This window comes from Pollachius pollachius, assembly GCF_949987615.1.
Source record: "Pollachius pollachius genome assembly, chromosome: 12".
Taxonomy (NCBI): Eukaryota; Metazoa; Chordata; class Actinopteri; order Gadiformes; family Gadidae; genus Pollachius; species Pollachius pollachius.
Genome location: NC_136945.1, coordinates 21,504,646 through 21,530,193, shown reverse-complemented (window position 1 = coordinate 21,530,193; position 25,548 = coordinate 21,504,646). Strand labels below are relative to the sequence as shown.

Sequence of the window (25,548 nt, the reverse complement as noted above, 5' to 3'; positions counted from 1 at the left end):
CTTAACGTGAGGTGTCAGATCAGAACGGGTTCTCTGCATACTGATTCCTTCACGCCTCCCTGAATGTGAGCTGGGATGCCCCTCGCTGATGTCCATCCGCTCCACCCACTCCATCTCGAGTCCAAAAGCAGCTGGCTGTTAATGTTGTCAGAGGGTATCCTGACTCTGAGATTACAGGCAACATTAGCACTCCTTCTGCTGCACCTCCTTCTAGATATTTCTCACGCTTTTTTATATTTTCATTGGTACCACCACACCTCCCGACACCTGTTTCTCCGTCTTTAGGGTTCCACCTGCGACTTGACTCCCGGTTCTGGGTCACTCTATGCAGTCTTTATCTCAAGAACGTTGGCTTAGAGTTCATCCCAAATTTAACTTTGTAGCTCTGTCCCTATCAACTGCCCCAGGGCAGAGTCAACGCTCACAGGCGTTGGGCCCTATCTTGCATCCGGCGCAATTGACTTTCTACACTGACGCATGTGTCATTGCTAGTTTGCATCTGGCGCAGAGCGTTCTTTTCCCTCCACCGCCACGCGCCTGTAAATTCGGGAATGATCTTGCGCCCCAAGGGGCGGATCGGCGAAAGGAGGAGGCGTGTTCTGCCGCAAACGTTCCCCGGTGCTATTTTGTAGTTTCAGAAACCACTTGCGCCACAAACCAGGAAATACCTGGTTTAAAGTCAGTGGTGCGTTGTTCAGATGCTATTTTAAGGGCCCATGCATAATGTTGCTTGTACACCTCACGCATACACTTTGCTTCTCTCATCTACCTAGCCACACATTCTTGGTAAATTATTTGGGAAAGAACAGCTGATATAGCGGTAATAAGTTGTACTTTTAAATCAATGCATCTGCAAACACCGTACAGCAAACACATATTTTCTTGACACAGACATCGTGTACAAGCCCATCATTTATGGGTATTTGATCGTGAGAAAACCTTGTTTTACCGCGAGTGAGTGTTAAAAAGAATGAATGAATGCGGGCGCGTGGGTGTATGTGTAAAAGAATTAATGAAAGCGGGCGCGCGTGTGTGCGTCCATCTGTTTAAACACACGCAAACTAAACACGTAAAGCATAATACAGTCCATGGCAATGTATATTAACGGGGGGACGCATGCATATTAGGAAAACAAGTCGATAACGATAATGCACACAACACTGGTAAGAAACGATGTTTGTCAATGCATTGCGTACATCAGTGGTATTCACTATTTTTTTCAGGAGAGCCGCACTGACAGGATGACATCAACAGGAGAGCCATTTTTACCGCAAAGTATCAAAAGCTATAAATCCAGTCATAAATAAGTATGCCTGCTTAATAATATGTCCTCCCTGAAGCAGTGTTTCCCACAGAATTTTGTGAAACTGTGGAGGGAACCCGGTCCTTAGCGGGGTCCGGGGGCATGCTCCCCCGGAAGAAAATTTGGTACCTTTTAACCTGGAATGCATCAATCTGGTGCACTTTGAGAGGAAAATTAAGACTTGTGTGACTGTGTGCTATTTTCTGGAATAATGTGGAGACACTGGGTCACATAACATGGAAGCTATTGAAGAATAAGTTAATAAGAATAAGTCCATCCACAGAGCACATTCTCTCTTGTTATGCAGGAAAACCGCCAATCTGGCAACCCCGCAGTCAGCGTAGAGCCGAGCAAGTTTAAAAATATTTTCTAGACAAGGCTATATTTCCACCTTTTAATGCCGCTGTTGATTTATTTTTTAAATAATTGTTTGTATTGTTTTTTTAAATATCTGTATTCACTGCATGATCATATCACTGTATATTTTTACCGCCATGCGAGCCGCAAATAGAGGCTTGGCGAGCCGCATGTGGCTTGCGAGCCGCGCAATGAGTAATGCTGGCGTATATCATTAAATAGAACCACAGTTACTGCATATCATATGTGTGTTAAGTTTTCTTTGCCGAAATTTATTTGAGAACTCAGTGTTTCTGAAGTTAGAAAACGCTATTCCATGTGTGAATAAGGCCATATTATTTGGCCATAAACTGAGCCATTTGAAGTTTGAAATTCATGCATCTGTCTCCTCGGAGACTGCAGACGCGCTGTCAAAATATCAACTCGTCAGGTTCAACTGCGCTCATGGCTCTTAAAGGGGATGGGAGCTGGCACTCTCATTGGTTTATTGCACGTTACGCCCAAACCACACCTACGGGTAATTAGGCTACTTCAGACCAACCCTTTTTAGATTTATGCGCCGGTAAAATAGCAACATCGCCATAGAACCGCCCACAAAGCTACTTGCGCTTGGCGCTTCTCACTTGCGTTTCAGACCGTTAAAATAGGGCCCGTTGTGTGGTCCAGTCCGTACTAGGATGGACACACTTTTAGTTTCTGGAGGCTTGAACTCAATATGGTGGAGTCACTAGGTACCTGCACGCCCCTGAATTATCTTTCTCAGAGCATTTTGATGAATGTCTCTTGACGCCCTAGACCCGAAGTCCAGATATTTTCAGTTGGCAGGGCCATACGACAATTTGGTGACTTTAAATTGTTGTTAAAAGAGCCAAACAACAGTTCACATAATTGTCATTCAACCATGACCGTGGTTAAATGAATGCCCTTTTCTGTCATTTAATTAACTGCTCTGATTGAAGATTATGTTATTATTTTTACCTGGAAATATCCCTAGCTTTGTGTCTTTGTCGAAACACAAATCTAGCTTTGTATCCCAGAGAGACATTTACCCAATGTATTGAGTAATCCAATCTATATTTCGCCTGAGATTTCTGACCTATGCCGTACCTTGTGTGATGAGAACCTCTCTGGACCATTAGCTGACTAGCTGCAGAGCTGCACCCCGGTCCTGCTTCTATCCCTCCACCGCCCCCTGGTCATCTCCTGATGTTGTCTCTGCCCCTGGAGGCCCATGAAAAAGGTAGAATAGAAATAGAATAGACACCGGGGGTGGGCATGGTGGCTCGAGGGGTCGCTCGGCTCCCTGGTCAGCCAACCAGGTTGGCGTTACACCTCTCCAGAGCCCCCTGTGTGACAAAACCTCCCCCCCCCCCTCTGCGGTTCTCCGGGCTACATGTCATTCACTCTCATCTCCAAACCAATCTCCTGTCTGCCTCCTCACTGTCCCGCTCGTAAAGGCAGCAATCCAAAACAGAGCGACACAGGGACATTTGGATGGAGATTGTTGTTGCCTTTCCTTCTGTGTTGTCCTGGCGCTGCAGGGCTCAGTGGTGTAGGTGGGGGTTGTGGGGGTTGGTGTGGGTGCAGGGGCGTAGGGAGGCAGTTGGGTCGGTTGGTGGTTGAGTGGATGTGACAATGGCTCTGTTTGGTATTCCAGAGGGAAAAGGGATCGCCGGCCGCGGCCAGACAAAAGCCCCGTGTCGCCTCGCTCCGCTGCCTACACCTAGCCCGCCGCTCCCGAGTCGCCCCGGGGTAGTTACACGTGGCGTTCACACACAGGGCGGACAGGGGCACGGGCCGCTGACATGAGCATTAGCGCTATGAATGTTAAATGTACACCAGGCGTGTTAGAGGCGTCTTCAAATGGTGTGGTTGCGTGGTCGCGTAGGGAAGGTAGAATCGTAGTAACAAACGTATAGACGCAAAAGGGATCGTTGATGGAGGAGGTTTGACAAGAAAGTGCCAGACTTTAGTTGTTACCGAAATGAACTGAATATTGCTAGGCTTTAAATGGATGTAAGTGCCGCATTTTAGTCCGTCAGTAATCTTGAATCAACAGATGTTCAAATGAATGCAACGGTAACACAAGTCAATACAAAGGCCTGAAAGGCTAAACGCAAACAACGTTTCCACTCCAGCAATTATTTCGATGAAAGGACGTTATTTTCATCTCTTGTAATGATCCGGGAGGAATTTGCTAATATTGATCTTTCCATAATAGTGTGCTCATTACATATTAGCAGCGGTCAAGCTGCTAATCAATAGTGCTGTGAAATTAGTGTAGCATAGACACGGTGCTGGAGATGGAACAGTGCTGCATACAGTTCAGAATAGCATGAGTCGATTGTGTAGAAACCGACTTTAAAGACCTTTGAAAATAAAACAAGCTGAACAGCGATGTAGGTATGGCTGGGGGGGATATTCCTAAAATATCTTATTCAATGAATAAGATAATGAGACTCACAAAGAAACTTCAAATCTTCCAATATTTTCTTATTTTCTTAGCAATAATACATCAGACGACTTCTACTGGAAGTCTGCAGCCTAACCTGCAGGCAGCCTCATTGCCCCAGCCCTGAACCCACCTCACTCCCTTTAGATTACAAACCAGCTGCAGTGACCCAACCAAAGTGTCCTCCTGAACCCCTTTGTGTTGTTCCCCCCCCACCAGATCGAGGACATGCAGTGGCCCCGAGGGGAGCTACAGATCCCCAGCTCGGTGTGCAGCCTGCCCTGCAAGGCGGGCGAGAGGAAGAAGGTGGTGAAGGGCATGCCCTGCTGCTGGCACTGCGAGCCCTGCGATGGCTACCAGTACCAACACGACGAGTTCACCTGCAAGCTGTGCTCCTACAACATGCGGCCCAACCCCAACCTCACCGCCTGCCAGCCCATCCCCATCGTCAAGCTGGAGTGGAGCTCGCCCTGGGCAGTGATCCCCGTGTTCCTGGCCGTGCTGGGCATCATGGCCACCATGTTCGTCGTGGCCACCTTCGTGCGCCACAACGACACGCCCATCGTGCGCGCGTCGGGGCGGGAGCTGAGCTACGTGCTGCTGACGGGGATCTTCCTCTGTTACATCATCACCTTCCTGATGATCGCCAAGCCGGACGTCGGCGTGTGCTCCATGCGGAGGATCTTCTTGGGGCTGGGCATGTGCATCAGCTACGCCGCGTTGCTCACCAAGACCAACCGCATCTACCGCATCTTCGAGCAGGGCAAGAAGTCGGTGACGGCGCCGCGGCTGATCAGCCCCACCTCCCAGCTGGCCATCACCTCCAGCCTGATCTCCGCCCAGCTGCTGGGGGTGTTCATCTGGTTCGGCGTGGACCCGCCCAACACCATCATAGACTACGACGAGCAGAAGACCATCAATCCAAGTCTGGCGAGGGGGGTGTTGAAGTGCGACATCACGGATCTGCAGATCATCTGCTCGCTGGGGTATAGTATCCTGCTGATGGTGACGTGTACGATCTACGCCATCAAGACCCGCGGCGTGCCGGAGAACTTTAACGAGGCCAAGCCCATCGGCTTCACCATGTACACCACCTGCATCGTCTGGCTGGCCTTCATCCCCATCTTCTTCGGCACAGCGCAGTCTGCGGAGAAGGTAAGCTAGACTCTGCATCGCTTAACCCCCCAAATCCCTGTTAAGCACTTATTGTGTGTCTGTACGTCCTGGCACTTAATATTCACACTTATTTTATGTCCTTGCACTTAAAAATGGTGCTTAGCGTTGTCGAACATCTTACCCTAGCTTTCTCTGTTGTATGCAAGGAATTGGTTAACCTAGCGATTGTTAGTGCTTGGCACTTGGTTCTATGAACATCCTCACTGTACCAAAAGCAATATGTTGTTGTTTCTCTCTCTTCTGACAAATGTACTTATGAAAGTCGCTTTGGATATAAGCGTCTGCTAAATGCCCTTAATGTAAATGTTAATGTTTCACTGGTTGGATCGATGACATGATGTAAAGATGGATGAATGGATGGATGGATGGATTGATGGTTGTGATGCAATGATGGATGGACTGATCAATGGAGAGATGGATGGAACGATGAAGGGATGGATGTAGGGATAGTTCATTCCTTGGAAGTAGGTTTACTTTCTTGACCCTTTTTTTCCATGCAAAGTTTTAAAATGTTGAATGTGAGTCTGTGGGGCCCTTTGAAATGGAATTCTTAACAGGCTATACATATATGCGAGCTTGTACGTATGTATAGATAGAAAAAAAGATGAGTGAGTGGCCAGTTAGGAGTGGATGAAGTGAGGAGGGAGGAGGGATGGTAGATTTATGGAAGGATTAACAGTTAGGGATGGAACTGATGAATAATGGATAACGCATGGTTTTGTATTTTAGGCTTTAAATCCATGTTGATTTATTTAAGGATTAGCTTGTAGCCCTGTCTGTTAAGCTACAGTTTGTCGAAGCAGTGCCGGTGAGAGGATCGATTCTTAAGCTTGTTCTAAAAGAACCCGTGGCTCTAGCTGCCTATTAGTGCACCCCACAAGCAAATGACTGACGTAATCTATCTTAAAAGCCTTAATTGTTCAGCGTGTGGTCATTTTCTGTGAGCGAAACCCCACCTGTCACACAGGAATTATGAATGAGTTGGTCTCCATGCCAACACCCGGTCTCTGAAGAGTGTGTGTCAAGTGGAACATTATTTCATTATTCATAATGAATAGCCCACTGTGTTGTTTGTCATTCTATTAACCTAGAGGAAATCCAGACAGGATTCTTTCTTATCGGCCATGACGAAAAGCTGTGCTGCCATGAATAAATGATTAGCTCTATGGCCTGAATCTCAATTAACTCACTTTACCCCCCCCCCCCCCCCCCCCCCCCCCTGAAAAATGAATGAATGAAAATGTGAAAAATACAGAGTAAAGCAAGGGTATCTTATTGTTATTTATTATGTGTTGTTATGCCGGATGATCATTTATAGAAAACATTTTATAAATGATTGTCTGAGTACATTGCTGAAGGCCTGATATTCTTTTCCCGAATTAAATGTCTCCTAATGCTAATCACATTTATTTAAGAAGAAATGGATAGCAGAAGAAAACCCCATGAGTGTGGATGTCTTTAAATAACGACATCCACACACTTTACATTGTGTCTCCTCAGAGGCTGACTGTCCAATAATATTAGCCCTTATTTTTGTATTTTTATTATCTAGCTTTTGATTTTATCCGAAGTGACTTCCTGTGAATTCAGATTCCTGACATTCTGGAGCAGGTTGGTGCTAGGTATCTTGCAACACAACGCCTTTAGGTAGGCTTGGGAAATTGGGAATTGAACCCAGAACCTTTGCGCTACACGTTATCCGATAGTCCCCATGCGTCGCTGGCCCACAGACAACGTTTGAAACCATAAGCTTGTCACTGCTCTTTGAAGACCGACTGCGAAGTTTGAGCCTAGTTGAAAGGCTTTCCTTGTAATTTCCTGACCTTTCTGCCTAATTAAAAGTTTTCAGAAATCTTTTCTTCACATCATTGAAGTCATGACCTTAAGTTTTCCGTAAAATGTCAAACGCAATCTGCCAAAACAATGTTTTTAACGATGTAAATTACTCTATAATGCAGTGTTAATAACATTAGTTCTGCCCTTGTCCATGTGGACTGTCATGTAGAATCAACTTTATTAACAGGCAAATGCTTAACATCTGTTTCGTCCGTGCCATTACTTGTGACATTTGCAGCATTGGACTTGATGTTTGACATTCAGTGGGCTGGTTATCTGGCCTTCTGGTGTCTGAGGAAGCACAGATTGTTATTCCGGACCCTGGGATGGCTAAGAACCTCATGGAAAAGCTCCCAGAGACAGGGAGGGAAGCAGTGATACTCACTAGCTCACTCGCTAACTCACTAGCTAGCGTTAATGAACGTAAATGTTAACCGTCATGTTCGTTAAAATGTATTTTCTCCCCTGAAGATGAATTCCGATATAGTTACTGTTGAGTTATACATTGTGCGATACCATGGTTTGTAATTCAATACTAATGTATTTTTCTCATATACTGAAATCACTGTTTACTGTCTACTCCTCACATTTTAGTGTAACTTATTCCTCGACAAGAATATTGATGCTGTCCCCTGCTCAGCCATGTGAATGTAGTGTCTGTCCACAATATGCAGATGTAGAGACAGGTGGGCGAGGGATACTGAGAGAGTGGTAAAACAAGAGAGAAAGAGAGAGGGGGCGGGGGGTGAGTGGTGGAGAAAGAGGTGCATGCAACTCTGTGTAAGTGCCCACCTGTGCATTTTTATAATGTTACGCATGAGTGTAACTACATCTGCTAATTCATGCACGTAGGCACATCATAATGGACAAAACAAAGGGGTAATTGGGCAGGACCATGTTCGGGTGTGTGTGTGTTTGTACGCGCAACGAGCACTGTCGATGACCAGCCGTGTGTGTTCACAGAGGTTTTTACGTGTGTATGTGTGCAAATGCGTGTGTGTTTTTTCGATTTGAACTGTGTCTATGTATGTGTGTGTCTGTATATGTGTGTGCGTAACTGTGTGCAAACTGTGTATTTGTGTGTGTGTGTGTGTGTGTGTGTGTGTGTGTGTGTATGAGAAGTGCCTGACGTCAGCAGCAATCGGGAGAAGTTGTGACATTCTGGTAGTCTGCAGCTTGTCATTACCTGCCTGGTGCATGCTGGGACTACAGATGAAGGCTGCCACCGCTCACCAAAGCACACACACACACACACACAAGCACACACACACACACACACACACACACACACACACACACACACAAACAAACGCTCACACACACACACACACAGAAAGACACACACAAAATCTTGCAAGCACAGAGAAATCAGACACAAAAACACACACACAAACACACCCACGTATGAGCACAGACATAAACCTTCCCTCACACAGACAGACACACATACACTCACGCAGAGAGAGAGGAGTATAGGGAAAGTGAGCGACACGGATGGTAGAGAGATGAAGGGACGCATAGGAGAGAGAGAGGAGAGAGAACCAGGGACAGAGACGCCAGGGAAGGAGAGAGAGAAGGTGGGGTTTATGGTGAGAACATGAAACGAGTATGATGGCTAGTGTGTATACACGTGCATGTATATACAGACATCTGCTTGTGCACAGACTCTCTCTCTCACACACACACACACAAACACACACACACACACACACACACACACACACACACACCTTCACACATACAATACATTCACATACAAGAGTTGATAATAGAGAGGGGTGGAGGAGTGCATGACCACAGATTAACTTGACCATTCTTCACACACACCCCCTACAAACACACACACACACACACACACACAGACACACACACACACACACACACACACACACACACACAGTCATTGATGTTGAGGACTCATAGGTTCCCCTTGAGGACGCCTTCATGTGCAGAGTCTTCCTGCAGTGAAAGAGCGGAGCAGGAGGTCAATGGAGAGCTCTGAATGAGCTCTCGGCTGAGTTCGGCCGAAGCCTCTTCACAGAGCTCCAGCCTCTATGAGGGAGACGTGATGAATACGGCGTGATGAACGCAGCATACACGGGCTCACAGTGGACTTCACGCCAGGCTGGCTCCAGGCCAGTCATTTAATGTGTTTCCTCGGTGGAAAACGCCTCAGCCATATGGAGGTCTGTGGGACTGCATTGGATCGGTCCTGATTCAGTTCAAGTCATAATTCAGTGCAACACATGACAGGCCTATGAAATCGCCGTAGAATTCCTCGTATTAAAGATTATTTCAAATGAAGGTAAAATGTATTTCACAATTCGGTTACATTTGCAATCCATACCCATCTCAAATCGATACAATGAACACTGTAGTTCACAATTCAACTCTCAATTCAATTGCTAATTAAATTCCAATTAAACGCACAAGGGATACCAAGAGAAGCCAATTGTAAAATGAAGACTGCTTCACATCTCTGGGTTATGTAGCTGTATTATTTGAGATATCACACACTCGTAAGTTAATTTCCCTCTCAATTGTTGTTTTAATTTTGGGTGTTTTAATGGTTGAATTGAACAACGACAAGCAGCCAATGAAACCAAGTTGCATGTGATGTTCGGTGTTCACAAAAACCCACCCTCATCGTATTCTTCTCATACCCAACTGAATGCAGCTTGAATGCTATCATGCTAAGAGCTTCATGATTACAGTGTTTTACCGGGCCTTCGTTAGTTCTGCTCACAGTACCGGGAAGCTAACATGCCGTTAATGTCCTTCGTGATCAGATTTTACTTTTGTTTTTTGGGGGTCATCCCTGTGTTCCCCAGGTCCTATGTTCCCCAGGTGCGAAGGGTTAGGGTCAGGTTTAGGGTTAGGGTTAGGATTAGGGTGAGGGTTAACCCTAAACCTAACCCTAACCATAACCAATCGGAGGAGAGACATTCTAACCGATCACAGGAGAATCAGAAGCAAAAAAGGCGGTACTTGCCCCTACCATCCTACGAAAAAAAGATTTGCTCTCCGGATCCTATGTTCCCCGGTCACATACAAAGCGGGGAACATAGGCCCCGGGGAACATAGGTGCGCTCCCTTTTTTTGCTAACAGGATGTTGCGCAACCTTCTCTGATTCCATGAATCGCATTCAGATCACGATAAAGGCACCGCCGCCATCGCGTGTTATAGTATATGTTTATCCATCACAGGCAATAATCTGTGTTCCATTCACATCTGAGGTCTGTGTCTTTATGTGACCGTGTGCCTCTGGACCCCTTCCTCGTGAACGGTGCGATATTTGCGATGTGTGTTGACTTTAAGTATTTCCTTAAGCCTCAAGCAAACTTTCAAGCAGTGACCAGCCTTGTATCCCAAACAAAAAATAGATAATAACCGTGTGTGATGTGAAACACACACACAAACACACAACACGCATACAAACACACAAAGCACACACTCACCCTCACACACACACACACACACACACACACACGCATACTCTTTCTCACGCACATACAAACACACAAAGCGCATACATATACACACTTCCTCATGCACAGCCCTATCGCGCCGTCTCCTCTGGGGCTCTGCAGCTTTGTAATGTCAGATAATGCCTGGGGATTAGCGCCCTGTGGGCCTCGGCCCCCTGTCCACTCCTCGCGGTGATAAGGGCTGTTTACTGTTCCCTGGACGGGGATTGGCTGTGTCCAAACACAGACCAGAGGTGTACGCTGTGTGCCTGCTGATACGGCTCGCGTGGTTGGCTTATCTGGAGCACAGAGGCAGCTCTCCTTCCCATTGGCTGAGCTGAGGGGCTCTCCGTGAAGTGTGCGCTGGGAGGGTGAGCGTGATGGAGTTTATAAAAGGCATTGCTGTGACACTCCATAAGGTTATGTAGCACCCTCGTACGGTTCAATCATATTATTGTATTGTTGTCTTATAGTAACAATACAAATACAAATCTTCTTGCCGTGTTTTAGTAGTGTTCTATTGTTTTGGAACATATATATAACACACAAACACACACACACACACACTCACTCACACACACACCCTCACACAAACTCAAACTTACACAAACCACTCCCAATCTCTCTCACACACACACACACACACACACACACACACACACACACACACACACCAAACAAACACTCACACACACACACACACACACACACACACTCATGAACACACACACACACACTCAAAAACTGACACACACACACACACACACACACACACTCGTATCCAAAGTTTGGCATGCAATCAATTCACGTTAGCAAGGCCATGACGGTGGAATAGCGGTTTCACACCGCTACGCTGCTACGCGCTTCGCTGCTGCATGCTACGTGCTAACAGCACGTCGATTCCCCATCAGCACAGGAACGCAGCCCCTGATGCAGCAGAAGGCAGTTTGATTGTAGGGTTGAAAGGTGGAACAATGTCCATTTTTGTTAAACACTCTCTTTTTTTTTTTTTTGTTAAACACACCCGCCCATCGTGGGGTTCACAGTGAGCATCGCCCAGGCCAACCCGCTAAACTTAGTTCCTGTGGAGCAGCCTTCCAACCGCGCGGCCATTAGCATTACAGCAGTACTTAAAGCTAAGCTGCGTGCTGTGTTATGTAATGCTACATGTACTGTATGTGAGATGAAGTATAACGTAAACAGGGTCATCGACCGACGAACCAAATGGTATGATGATCGCTTTTAGGCTGATTGCCAAAAGCCCACACACGCACACGCGCACGCATACACAGACACACAACACAAACGCACACCACACAAACACATGCTCACACATGCGGGCGCAGACAAACACAAACACACACACACCGCACACACACACATGCTCACACACACACACACACACACACACACGCACACACACACACACAGACACAAACACACACACACAGACACACACACACACACACACATCTGATTACATTGTAAAACATATTTTAAATCCTTTTGACTCCGACCCGGAATGTCCGGCTTCAAACCATAAATTAAACCGTATAAATGACAAAATAGAAGGTAGTCAACTTGAACCCTGAACCTCCCCACAGCTGACTTCCAGTCCCCATCTCGTCTCTGTCCTCGTCTACCCTGGTGTTCGTAGCGTGGTGGGGCCCGAGCCAGGCTGAATCCCGTCAATGTCTTTGTCGGTTGACATTGAAACCGGCTCCCCCTCTGTGCCCAGCATCAGAGGAGCTCTCGACTCCGGGGGGGCGGTGGTTGTTTACTGCCCGCGAGCGATAGACGTCAGACCTGATATAGACTGCCTCTTTACTCAGATCTTAAAGGAGGGGGCTCTATTGATGCCGCTTTAGCATTGTGCTTTTTGTTCTTTCCCTCCTTTCTCACTTTTTCTCTGACCTCTTCTGATGCAGTAATACATCCCTTCTTTACTTCTGTTGCTAGTTTGTCATCTGCGTTCCTTTATGTCGCTCCCGCTGTTCCTGTCTAGCTACCTCTCAGCTGTTCTCTCCTCTTCTCCTCTATTTTTGTGTTCTATCGCTTTATTTTTGTTGATCTTTATATCAAACTAAATCCTGTTTATGTTCCTCTGTCACTCACCTACTTCCGTCACTCTAACTCCGTTTATCTTCTTCTCATCATGTCCTTGCACTCAACCTTCTCTGCCTCTCTCCCTATCCATCTACTCATCCTCCTCTGTCTCCTCTTCATCATCCTCAGTCCCTTCTCCTCCTCTGTCTCTTCATCCTCCGCTATCATCTCTTCCTCTTCCTCTCTCTCTCCTCATCCTCTTCCTCTATCCTCTCTTCCTATGTCTCTTCTCATCCTCTTCCTCTATCCTCTCTTCCTATGTCTCTTCTCATCCTCTTCCTCTATCCTCTCTTCCTATGGCTCTTCTCATCCTCTTCCTCTATCCTCTCTTCCTATGTCTCTTCTCATCCTCTTCCTCTTTCATTTCTTCCTCTGTCTCTTCTCATCCTCTTCCTCTATCATTTCTTCCTGACTCTTCTCATCCTCTTCCTCTTTCATTTCTTCCTCTGTCTCTTCTCATTCTCTTCCTCTATCGTCTCTTCCTCTGTCTCTACTCCTCTTCCGTCTCCTCATCTCCCTCGATCCCTACTCCTGCTCTGTCTCCTCATCTTCCACTCTCATCTCTTCTTCTGTGTCACCTCCTGTCTTCTCTGTCACATCAGTAATGAAGCGAATCTTGTTCTCCAAACTCGGTGTCAGGTTAAAGTTCAGGGTCATTTCCGGTCTCTTTTATTTCCACACGGCTAGACGACGGATGGAATTAAACTCAGGAAAGAAGGTGTGAGCTTTGTCGGAGTTCACCATCGTGACAACATGACACTCACTTGAGGAATATTCCTCGACGTGAGCCCGATCCATGAGTGTCTTTCTCTCGCTAGTGACTGTACCTAATCCCCCCCCCCCCCCCCCCCCCCCCCCACCCGAACAAATTCCCCTGATCACTCTGTTCCACTGACCTAGGCTGGCAGGCCTTTTGGCCGATCAGTTTTCAGTCCAATGCCCTTTTTACCTCTTTGCATATACGTAACGTGTCGGTTGGAATCAGTTAAATGCTTAAAAACTATCCCTGTGTTTACATGGTTTTGTGTTATGCCGGGACAACACACAAGAGTTTGGCCTGTCTCTTCTGGAACATGATAACCTGTACATGCCCACTGATCTGGCAGAAGACCCTCACTTCATCATGCATTCTCTGCATGGGAGACCGGCCCCCTGGCAGTGGACTGACAGCAGAGGAGGTGGCCGTCTCTGAGGACCAGAACAGGGGAACGGTTATAATTAGCTGACTGTCTGCGGAACATGGCCTTAGCTTGCTGCGTTAGCTTGCTGCTTGCTGCTAAACAGGATCTACTGAACTGGTGGCAGGTGTGACGTCACACTGCATGGATAAACAGGGCTTTGGTTTTTAACGCTGTGTTGGGTCAATATGTCCTTGAACAGTTGAAAAGAACACAATGATTATTTTTATTGCGTCGTCCGTTCTCTAACATTGAACGGCACGATCAATGTACATGAGGTGTCTTTGCACTGTGTTATCGGCAAGAGACGAGAGTACACTCAGCAACAACGATCACATCATAAACCATACTTAGTGCGACGTTTGCATGCAAAGAGTCGAGACGATTGCTGAACTGAAGTGCCTGCGTTAACAAATCTCTCACATATTAATGTTACTAGTGGGACATGCGGCAACCCTTGGGCCTCTCGCTCAGGGATGACAGCATCAGCGTTAACCATGTGGAACCAGCAACCTTCTGGCGGGGATTGAAGCACCCGAGCCGGTACCATTTACTTTCCCGTTTATATCGCCAGCCTTTATTTAGTTAGTTCAGTAATGCCGTCGCATTTTAGACTCCAGAGTCTTACCAGAAGTGGGTTTAACAGAGATTATCATTTATAATTACTTTATACCATCATTAGATTATATCTTGGTCTTGCTTAAACTGTTGAACCAAATTAATTATCCACAACAGCCGGCGGGAAGGATTTCATGTCTAGCATAGATACGAGGTCATCCCATTAAAAATCCCCCCCCCCCCCCCCACCTTATGCTAAACGCGTCCTTATATACTGTCCATATAGATCAGTTATACCTAAGTAAATCAAGAACGAGCAGAGGATCGAAGCCAGCACCTGTTCTGATCGGCTGTCAATCTCTCTTAATGAAAAGATTATCATGCTGGCACAGAAGCACAGACCAACACAATACAAATAATAGGATTCAGTTGTCTCGCAAATTGGGTTTGTGTCTCGCGGCCTCGGCCAGACTCCAACGGCGAGCGAAACAAGCTCACATTCAGAAACCTTGCAGATCTGTGAAGAACAACTGCTTCATAGCGATATGTATGAATCCATTTACATTACTGACAGTATGCAAAGTGTTTGTGCTCTTTCGCTCTGTTTTATTTCAATTTCCCTTCATCCTTCTGATAACTTTTACTTTTGCTTGTGCATTTCTAGATTTCACTTCCACCCTCTCTCTCTCTCTCTCTCTCTCTCTCTCTCTCTCCTCTCTGTTGTTCTAGTTCCCAGCAGTGTGTAGTAGTCATCATAACTTGTGTCTCATCAAAGCATTAGTTTGTCTAGACTCAAGAGGCATTTCACCAAGTAGGATAATCTGTTCCCTGTGATGAATTTAAACAGAGTAAGTAATTATGATCCAACTGTAATTCAAAATGTTTCTGGTAGCGACGGTCCACGATAGGACTAGGGTAGTCTTACAGTCAGATGTATAGATGATCTCCTACCCTGGGAGTCAAACTCATCAATTACGTTAACTTTTCTCTGAAGAAATCCATCATTCTCTGGGTCTCCTCTTCATAATACGCCGTGGGGACACCGTTTCATGCATAAAAACAGATATTTAAAGGTCCCATATTATACCACCAGGGGTGAGTGAGATTAGCCGTTACAAGCCGTTAAATATGCCTCTTCTGACATCACAAGTGGGCGTGTCCACCTAGTTGTATGAAAGATAGATGAGCAACGTTTGCTACTGTCCACTGGCTAGGCTTGTAGACTGAACTATCCAGTACACATCTAGGTGGACATGCCCACTTGTGATGTCACTAAAACACAGGAAGAGGCAGATTTTCAAAACGGCTGGTAATGGCTAATCACACTCACACCTGGTGGAATAATATTAGACCTTTAAATGAATCAATGGCCTCCCAATGAATCGGTCGCGAGGCTACGATAAAGTAAACTTTATCTAATCGAACCCCAAGACGCTCTGAGGAAAAACGCTGTCCCGGAGCCGTTATCCCAGTTCAAATGTTCAGGTTCGGAGCGGGCGAGGTAGAGCTGTAATCATGCCGTCTCCTCTCCACTCGGGCCGTGCACAGAGAACGCTTCATGATGGAAGGGCTGTGATTGCCCACTTTCAACCCTTCTTTTTAGCTTCTTTTTTTTTTTGATTGCTTAGATCATTGCCGTGCTCTTGCATCCCCTCTCGTTGCGGTGGCTGCCGGTGACGGTCCCACAGTCCCACAGTCCCACAGTCGCACGATCACACGTTCCCCCAGTTGCCGAACCCATTCGGATGTCGTAAGGTAATCTCGCCCGCGGGGCCGCGGGTTCGCAAGCCGACGATGAGTGTCAATCACCGCTGCACTGCCGAGCTCATCTCAATCCACTTGTCCGTTCTCGCTGTCTCTGTCTCTGTCTCTCTCACTCTCTCGCTCTCTCTCTCCCTCTCTCACTCTCGGTCTCTCGCTGTCTCTCTCTCGTTCTCTCTCGCTGTCTCAAGCTCTCTCTCACTCTCTCGCTCTCTCTCTCCCTCTCTCGCTCTCTCGCTGTCTCTCTCTCTCTCTCTCTCTCGGTCTCTCGCTGTCTCTCTCTCGTTCTCTCTCGCTGTCTCAAACTCTCTCTCCCTCTCTCGCTGTCGCGCTCACTCTCTCTTGCTCTCTCTCTCGCTCACTCTCTCTCTCTCGCTCACACTCTCTCTCTCCTAAATTTCCCCTCTCCTCCCATTTCCTGTCGTCTGCTCTTCCAGCACTCAGTATTACCGGCTAGTGTTTCTATCTTACCAATCTTTTCACAGTTCAGGTTTTTTCATGGAAAAAGAGTTTGATGTTAACTTTTGTGACTCGCTCCTATGTTATTATCTTTTTATTTTACAATGTCCCCCGAAAACACTGTTCCCTGTTTTTTTAATTCTACGGAATCGTCCATTCTTCTGTGGAATTCCGCTCCACTCAACTCTATCCTCACCGATTCCTACCAATTGATCCTCTGTATACTCCTCTTCTATTCTCCTTACTCCTCATCCCTGCTTTTAAAACCTGCTTATTGCGGCCCACTCACAAACATAGAAAGCATGAGAGTTTGACGGCTATTTTTACAGGCGAATTGTCTGAAAAATCGACTATACAAAAAAACAGGGGTAAACATTTACTCTTCCTGGACTGAAAAGAAATGAATCGCTGTTTGCCAAGTGTTTTGTAAATAGTGCTGCGAAGAATGTGAAATTGATATGTAGAATGTGAGACAGGGACTCTGAGGCGGATTAACTGTGATATAGAGAGGGGATTTTATACAGGTATACATGCAAAAAAACGATATATATGTTAAAGCCTTGGAAACATGTTTAATCCTTTAGAAATGTATGAACCTTCATACCTGTAAAAGCCTTTTAAATATAAGAACGCTTTTCACACATGTGAAAACCTTAAATCATAACGCTTCCCCATTCAACACTAAAAATACGCATAACACCAACAGCCCATGATTCCAAGTCACTCTCTCCGGCTCCTCCCTTAGCCTGCTTCGGCGTTGGTCTCCAGCTCAATCTGCTCCACATCACACCTGGCGTTCCCACCGCAGCGGCCTTGGTCCCGGTCCAGGCCAGATTGATTCAGTAGCGGCGCATGGCGCTGTTCCGGTGTCCTGATTTACGCTTCATCATCGAGGGATCCAGTGGCTTCACCGGAGCAGCCCTGCATGCATAAAGACTCTCGGCCCGAAGGAGAAGGAAGAGGGAGGGAACAGGGATGAGGAGGCTGAACAGGCGCCCCCCATTCTCTGGTGAGGTCTGCTCTCTCGTTTACAGGGAGAACAGATTCATTGGAAGCGACAGCGAGTCTATAAAATAGGCTTTTATCCGTGTAGTTTATTTGTTCATTTGTCTGGGACAATGTACGACAAGGCGTTCGTCTCGAAGCGAAGGGAATCTTTGTACCGGATTAAAGCGTCTTGCTTACCCATCCAAATAAATGTTTAATTGAATGAAATGATTTAGAGTTAGATGTTACTAATGAGCAGGTTGGGTTTAGGGCATTTTTCTCAAGGATACCAATAGACAGACTTGATTGAGGGGATCAAACCCAGAACCTTTCAGCTTGGAGTCAAATCTCCTAATCACTAGATTAGCATGATTGCGATAGAGAGGTGTATGTGGAAAATGAGCGCCGGCAGTAATGTCATTGGCTGAACAATCAAGTCTGTACATTCAGGCACACACACACACACACACACACACACACACACACACACACAGGTAAGCATAAGGCCACACCCCTGGTCAACCTAGACCGAACATATTGAACCTGCTTAGCCGCTTCTCTGGAGAAACTACCAACAAGGATAGACGTCGTGTGTGAGGGAGGGCGGGAGAGAGAGAGAGAGAGAGAGAGAGAGAGAGAGAGAGAGAGAGTGACAGAGAGGTAGAGAGAGAGGTAGAGATAGGGAGGTCAGAGAGAGAGAGAGAAGGGGCCGTGACAGAGAGAGAGGAATGGACAGACGGAGAGGCGTATTGAAGAACGATGAAGACAGGAAGCGGCGGCGCCGGCGGCGGCCTGAAGCGCTGGCTGGCTCCGGGTCACCGCCGGCTCGCCCCCCCGTGGATCATCGTTAGACGCCCGGTGCATCAATCAATCAATCATCAAGCAGCTGCCGGGCTGGCCCCGCCCCCGCCCGGCCGTATGGGGCCGTCCTTGCCCTGTCAGCGGCCCCATGGGGCCCCTCTCGGGCCCCTGTGGCACACCTGGGTCCCCCGGGGACATTTATATTTACATGTAGTCATGGAGCAGATGCCTTTCATCCGAAGTGACCTCAATCACCAAAGCACACGATACAGGGAGACAGCCAACACACACACATTGCATCACGACGCACCAAGTGACGCACGATCGAACAATACAACTCTGCAAGGAAAGCAGGATGTCTGTGTTATTTTCTCGTGTGTTCATTTGAGCACAGGCGGCGTAGTTTAATTGCGCGGTGGATTTATTACTTTTCTTCCGTTCCACAACAGGGCGTCAGTCATGTTCGCTGTGCTGGGTTCGTCCGTCACGTGCGCGCGCCTTAAGGACGCTCAGACGATCGTGAGAGAGTCAGCAAGACGCTGTCGTCCCCAGGGGGACGGGGGGGGCCTCTTCAGCGCGTCATGACTGAGCGGAGCGGGCATCCTTGTCCTCTTCCAATTATCGTTGGAAGGGCCATCGCTCATAGGTTCTTACCGCTAATGAGTGTCTCCCAGCGACGGGTCGTGGAGGTGACGTGGGGACAGCCGTGAGAGCGTGCTGAGGACCCCGGAGGGAGGGTGGCATCGTTCGCTCACGTAATGCACAAACAAAGGGCTCTCCTCGTGAACCGATTGGTGTTTATCATCAGCGAGGGAGCATTCGTCTGAGGGTGGGGTTCAGTGCTTAGAGGCGACAATAGGGGGCAGGACAGTAGGGCGGTCAGGATGTCCGACACCCTGAGCCTGAAAGGTCGTGGGTCGGAACCCTTATGTCCGCAGTCTACCTGTAGGCAGGCCCGCCGCTCCCTATACGCAGAGTACGTAGGGCACCAAGTACCTGGGGTTGGCACCAGAAATTAAGGTTTGTAAAAAGAAATTATAAAAAAAAAATGTATTACAGTATTGAGTTACAAAGTTATATAAATTTCCCACCGTTGTTTTTTCTTAATTGTATAACCTATCACTCGATTTCGGCAAATAACATGTTTATACCTAGTACATTAAAAGAGGCCCCCCCCGCGAACTCTTACGTAGGCCACCGAAACGGCCAGCATCGGCCCTGCCTGTAGGCATCCTTGAGCAAGACGCCCTGTCCCCTTGCTACTCCATGTTTGTCAGTTCACTGTGATGGTCAGACGCTGTAGACACATGGAGTCAGGACGGTGTTAGAGGCAGCCTTCTGGACGGCACGGGACGGAATGGAATGGCTGGACGGTAACGCCGTAACTGTTTCCGGTACAAAAGGTTTTAGACAGGCCTCACCTCATTATGTCCTGCTCTCGTCCACCGAAAACGATGTCCATTCGATAGAGTCACATTTAGGGCGTTTAACAGACTCTTCTGTCCAAAGCGGCAGTTCATACACACATTCACACGCCGACGGCGGAGTCGACGCAAGGTGACAGCCAGCTTGTCGGGAGCAGTCAGGGTGAGGCGTCTCGCTCAGGGACACCTCGACACCCTGCTAGGAGGAGCTCGGGTTTGAAATCAGCAAGCGTCCGGTTACTAGTCAACCTGCTCTACCTCCTGAGCTAACCCCCCCAGTGATCCTCCTAATGACTTAAAAGAAGAGAGGAGGAGATGAAATGTGCGAGGTAGTTTTGCCGCCATTTGAGGTACGATTCTCAAAATCCCCTGCCTCATCTTTATTAACAGAAGTGTTTTTTAGGTGGAAAATGACCTCATAAACCAGAGCTCGGCGTGCGCTTAGGGTTCCACTGTGAAGGGCCACTTTGTCACCAGCTGTGGTGTTGATTCGCCATTATGAGCCATTTCAAAGTCCTCCCTCTAGTGACATCACACCTGGTGGTAAAATAGGAGCCCTTTAATCTGCCAGGCACATCTCGTCCCCCTGTGGTTGGAACAAATATCAAATTAAAACCTCTACACAAAGGAAGCTAGCCATCATTCTCTCAGACTCAACTAGGAGTTCAGTACTCGGAGTTCAGAACAAGAACTGTATAGGATGCAGTGACTATTTCTGTGTATTATCATCTGAGAAGACGCACTATACCTTATTAAATTTGTTCGGGGAACAACTATTAGGTTATCATGAGCAGTTATCATATATATATGGGTTTCACAGTGGAAAATATATTCCAATACAAGTGCATATGTATACACACACACACACACACACACACACACACACCTTAGCACTATCTTCCCCAGCTATGCTGTGTGAAATATAGCTGTTTCCATTTAGGTCAATAAACCCTCGTCCCCTTCACTGAGATTAAAACTCAATCTTGTCCATTACCACCGTATCGCGGCGGACGCGGAAGGTCGGGCCTGCTTGGGCTAGCGCGGGAGCATGTAGCATCACAACAGGAAGTGATTGATTACTTCCTGTCACCTTCTCCGCTAGCATGCATCAATCAATCACCTCAAAGTGCTATCGCCCGATCTGGACTTTAAAGTGCAGCGCACACCGTGTTGTGACACAGAGACCAGAGGAAGGGACTGCGACGTTAGCCCAACAGCGTCCCATGCCTTTAGCTCAGGTTTATGTACCATTAACATGCTACGTCCAGGCACTCAAAACAATAGCACTTAGCATCGTGAAGTGTCTCATCCTAGATATCTCTGTCTCTGTCTCTGTATACGGGGAACGGGTTAACTTTACAACTGTTTTTGAAGCAGTACGTTGATAGATGTAGCCAAGATTAAACTCAGCGTTAAATCCAGCAGAAGCAATGTTTCCACCTGTGTTTTACATGCAGTTTGCAGTCAAATCTTCTTGGATGTTCAGTAAGGATGTTTATAGAAACAAGTGCCAATCCTTAGCTAAACAAGAATATATCGCTGTCGGTACGGCGAGGATGTTCATACTTGTTTCTATGAACATCCTTACCGTACCGACAGCGATATTTTCTTGTTTCTCTTTCTTCTGACACTGTTCTTATTTGAAGCCGCTTTTGATGAAAGCGTCTCTTAAATGTAAAATGTAAATCTATCAAGATTATTCCACAGTCTACCTGTAGGAATCGGTGAGCATGATGCCAGCCCCTACGTGATGCATCTGTATTTCAGCATCCACCACATTGAATAAAGTAATCTGACAAGCTGCCTCACTAGTACATGGCTGTAGCCGCTCCACATTCCGATGTCAATCTCAGCCTAATAATTAAAGAGTGACGTAAATAATGAAAGAACGCACACTCATTAGCCTAATGGCATCGCATGCCTTTTAAGCTAAGCCGTGTGCTTCATTATGCATGTTACATGTACATGAGACGCAGTGAGTTTAGGGGAAGTGAGTGAAGTTGAGTGGTGGCTTAGCATGAACAGCGTCGTGGTGCATCGGCTAACATGAGAGCACACGCTCTCATTCTGTCACACCGATGATGCATCGTAGAGCTGCATGCACTGTGCCCCCATCAGCATGTGGCGTACCGGTGGCGTTTCGCCTGAGTGCACGAAACGCCCAGACGCACACGGTTGATTTAGAAGGCGCATTTATGCTTAATGACTTACAGTGATTTACTTTGTTGTACATATCGTTAATGAGCAGGTGGGATCAGGGCATCTTTGCTCAAGGATGCCTGTACAGGCAGACCGGGGTCATTGGGAATCAAACAAAGAACCTTTGGGCCTGGATTGAGCCAAACCACCTGACTTAACAACAATATCCTGAATTGTCTTTGAATCGCTTAGACACTGTAATACTTAATTAAATAAATAAGTATTACAAAGTGAGGAATAAGAAATAATTAGACTTTGAGAATCACTTCCCTGGCAAAGCCATGAGCAAATACCAAAACATGTTCCTCTCCGAGAGGGAAGCTGTACACAGGATGATTCTACCTCTGTGTCGCCGAACAATTTCTAATTAAAACATCAATCATCCGAACAGCAGTGAAAGGAAGGACGAAAAAACCGGGCGAACAGAGAGGAGAGCCTGCTGCTGTTGTGTCTGAGCTCTAAGTGAGTCCCCGCAGTCTCCCCGATGTCTTAAGCCTTAACACTCTGTGGCTACGGCCGGATGGACGGACACTGGCAGGATATGGGTCTCGCTTTGACAGCTCGCAGTCATTGATTTTGTTGGGGGGGTCTTTTGTTGAAGGGGGCTGTCAATACTGCCTGTCTGTAAAGTAAATGGACCTTTTCATTTGTGCGTGAGTGTGTGTGTGTGTGGGTGTGTGTGTGTGTGAGAGAGAGATTGCAAGTGTTTGTGTGTGTTTGTGTGTGTGCGTGTGCGAGTGTGTGTTTGTGTGTGTGTGTGTGTGTGTGTGTGTGTGTGTGCGTGTTTGTGTGTGTACGATTGTTTGTGTGAGAGAAACACTGGGTGTGTGTGTTTGAGTGTGTTTGTGTGTATAGGTATGTGTGTGTGTCGGGGGAGTGAGAGAGAGACAATGTGTGTGTGTGTGTGTGTATGTGTGTGTGTGTGTGTGTGTGTGTGTGTGTGGTTGTGTCTGTGGCCTTCAAATTGCAAAAACTTCCTACAATTCAAAGCCAAGGTCTTTCTACATCTCTGCTATTCTCTTTTGTGCAAACATTTCTGTCTTTTATGTATGAATACACAGGGGACCCACACCCACCACTGACACGCACACACACCCCCACACACACACACACACACACACACACACACACACACACACCCCCACACACACACCCCCACAGACACACACACACACACACACACACAACTGACACGCACACACACCCCCACACACACACACACCCACAGACACACACACACACACACACACCCCCCCACACACACACCCCCACAGACACACACACACACACCCACACGCACATACACACACACACACACACATACGCACAACAACAACGCAAGCACACACACACACACACAAACACACACACACACACACACACACACACACACACACACACACACACACACACACACACATACGCACAACAACAACGCACGCACACACACAAAGACCCACACAAACACACACACACTTACGCACGCACACGCACACAGACGCACACACACACACGCACGCACACACACAAAGACACACACACACACACACATTTACGCACAACAACGCACGCACACCCAAAGACACACACAACCCCCCCTCCGAACATGTGCCCGTGTGATTCTCCTTGTTGCTCATCACATCCTCTGTCTCTCCCGACATGCCTCAACATGTTTCAGTGGCCTGGTCCGCTCTCAGCCTCCTCGGGTAACAGGCGTTGAACCGACACCCTGCTGTCTCCCACGTCCGCCCTCTGCTGAAATCATCCCTCTCCCTCCCCTCCTCCCCAACTCCTCAAACCCTCCTCTACCCTCCATCTCTTCTCCTCCCTCTTTATGAAGCTCCCTCTCCTGCCCCCCTCCCTCCCTCTGCCTCTCATTCTGCATTCCCTCCTGCTTTCACTCATCTTTTTCTTGCCTTAACCCCTCTTTCTTTCATCCCTCCTTCCTTTCCTCTTCTTCCTCCCCCCTTTCCTCGGCTCTTCTTGTCCATTTCATTTAATCTCAGTTCCTTCTTTGAACCGTACATTCATTTTCATCTAATCTTGTCATCCTCCTCCTCCCCCTTCTCCACCTCCTTCCCTGTCCTCTGCTTCCTCCCTCTCTTCCACCTCCTCCTCCTCCAACTCCTCCCTCTCTTCCACCTCCTCCTCCCCCTCCTCCTCCTCCCCCTACACGCCCTCCCACCTCCTCATGCAAAATGTCTAACAAGCATATCGGATTTGAATATGATTACCATATAGGTGGAATATCTTTTACATATTTGTGCATTATTATTAACATAGATGTTGACTATTATTACCATATATGTTTGAGTGTGTCAGCATGGCCTACACAATTCAAACTGCTGTACAAAATGTGTTTTATAATGAACAAACTCAATTGAGTTGAAGTGACCAACATGCGACCTCATCCAACAAGATCTGAAGGCTTGTTGACGGACTGCTCTGTTGATGAGACTGGCTTGTACTTGCTTGTTGCTTGTCGCGTTCAAACTGAAGACTGAAACGCTCCGTTGAACGTAAACTTCCTCCCCTCGGATTCTATTTATCTGCACATCTATACGCGTTTGACAGAATACCTGGGTACCTGCCTGCTTCTGATGCTGCTTACCTCGGGCGCTGCACAGACGAGACGCACCAAACGTGTTCGAATCAAAGACGAGGAGGCGCGTCTTCCTCGGGCGCGACCCAGAGAATCTCGTAAGCTTTGTGTTAGCATAGCAGCTGCTACTTCTGGTTTTCCCTCCGCACACGTTCGTCTCCACCGCGCTCTGAGGTGTCCAGCTGGGCCAGCGAGCCTCCTGCCCCCCCGAGGGGGGTCGGTATTATCCCCGTTACCGAGTTGCTGCTGCTGGGTCCTGCTGGGCTCCCCATGGGGTCACCACTGTGTGGGAACGTGTGTGTGCGCACGTGTGGTGTGTTTGTGTGTGTGTGTGTGTGTGCGTGTTTCTGTGTGTGTGTGTGTGTGCGTGTTTCTGTGTGTGTGTGTGTGTGTGTGTGTGTGTGTGTGTGCCTGTGTATGTGTGTGCGTGCGTGCGTGCGTGCGTGTATGCGTGTGTGTGCGTGTGTCCGTGCTTGTGTGTGTGTGTGTGTTTGTACGTGCGTGTCTGTGGAAGGAGCGATTACTTTCTATGAGTAATGTTAAACATAATCCGATATACTTTAATAGAATAAAAATTGACTACAGAGAATATAATAGAAAAGAGAGAATAGGATAGACTAAAAAATAATAATATAGGGATGAATAGAGTGAATAAAATTCAGAGAGAGAGTAGATTGAATGTGAGCCCAATGGGAAACAAAGAGGAATCAAGACACTGAAATAGAATAGAACATTTAGAATAGATTAGAGGTAGTTAAATATAATAGAGCACAGTAGGGGGAGATAAGAGGAAATATAATAGAATGTAAAGATGTGAGTATGAGTGTGCGGGTGAGCTGCCATTGTTTTACATGAGAAGTTGTCAAAACAACCAGTAAGGC

The 25,548-nt window shown here is 47.2% G+C and overlaps 1 protein-coding gene across 1 annotated transcript in view; it reads left to right on the top strand.

Moving 5' to 3' along the window:
• Positions 1-25,548, top strand: part of grm7 (glutamate metabotropic receptor 7) — a gene marked incomplete at both ends in the record, with an annotated part of 188,799 nt that overhangs the window by 151,714 nt on the left and 11,537 nt on the right. The window contains one exon of the mRNA XM_079747220.1: positions 4,332-5,267. Coding sequence (XP_079603346.1) covers positions 4,332-5,267 — 936 coding nt within the window. The remainder of the gene's footprint in view (positions 1-4,331; positions 5,268-25,548) is intronic.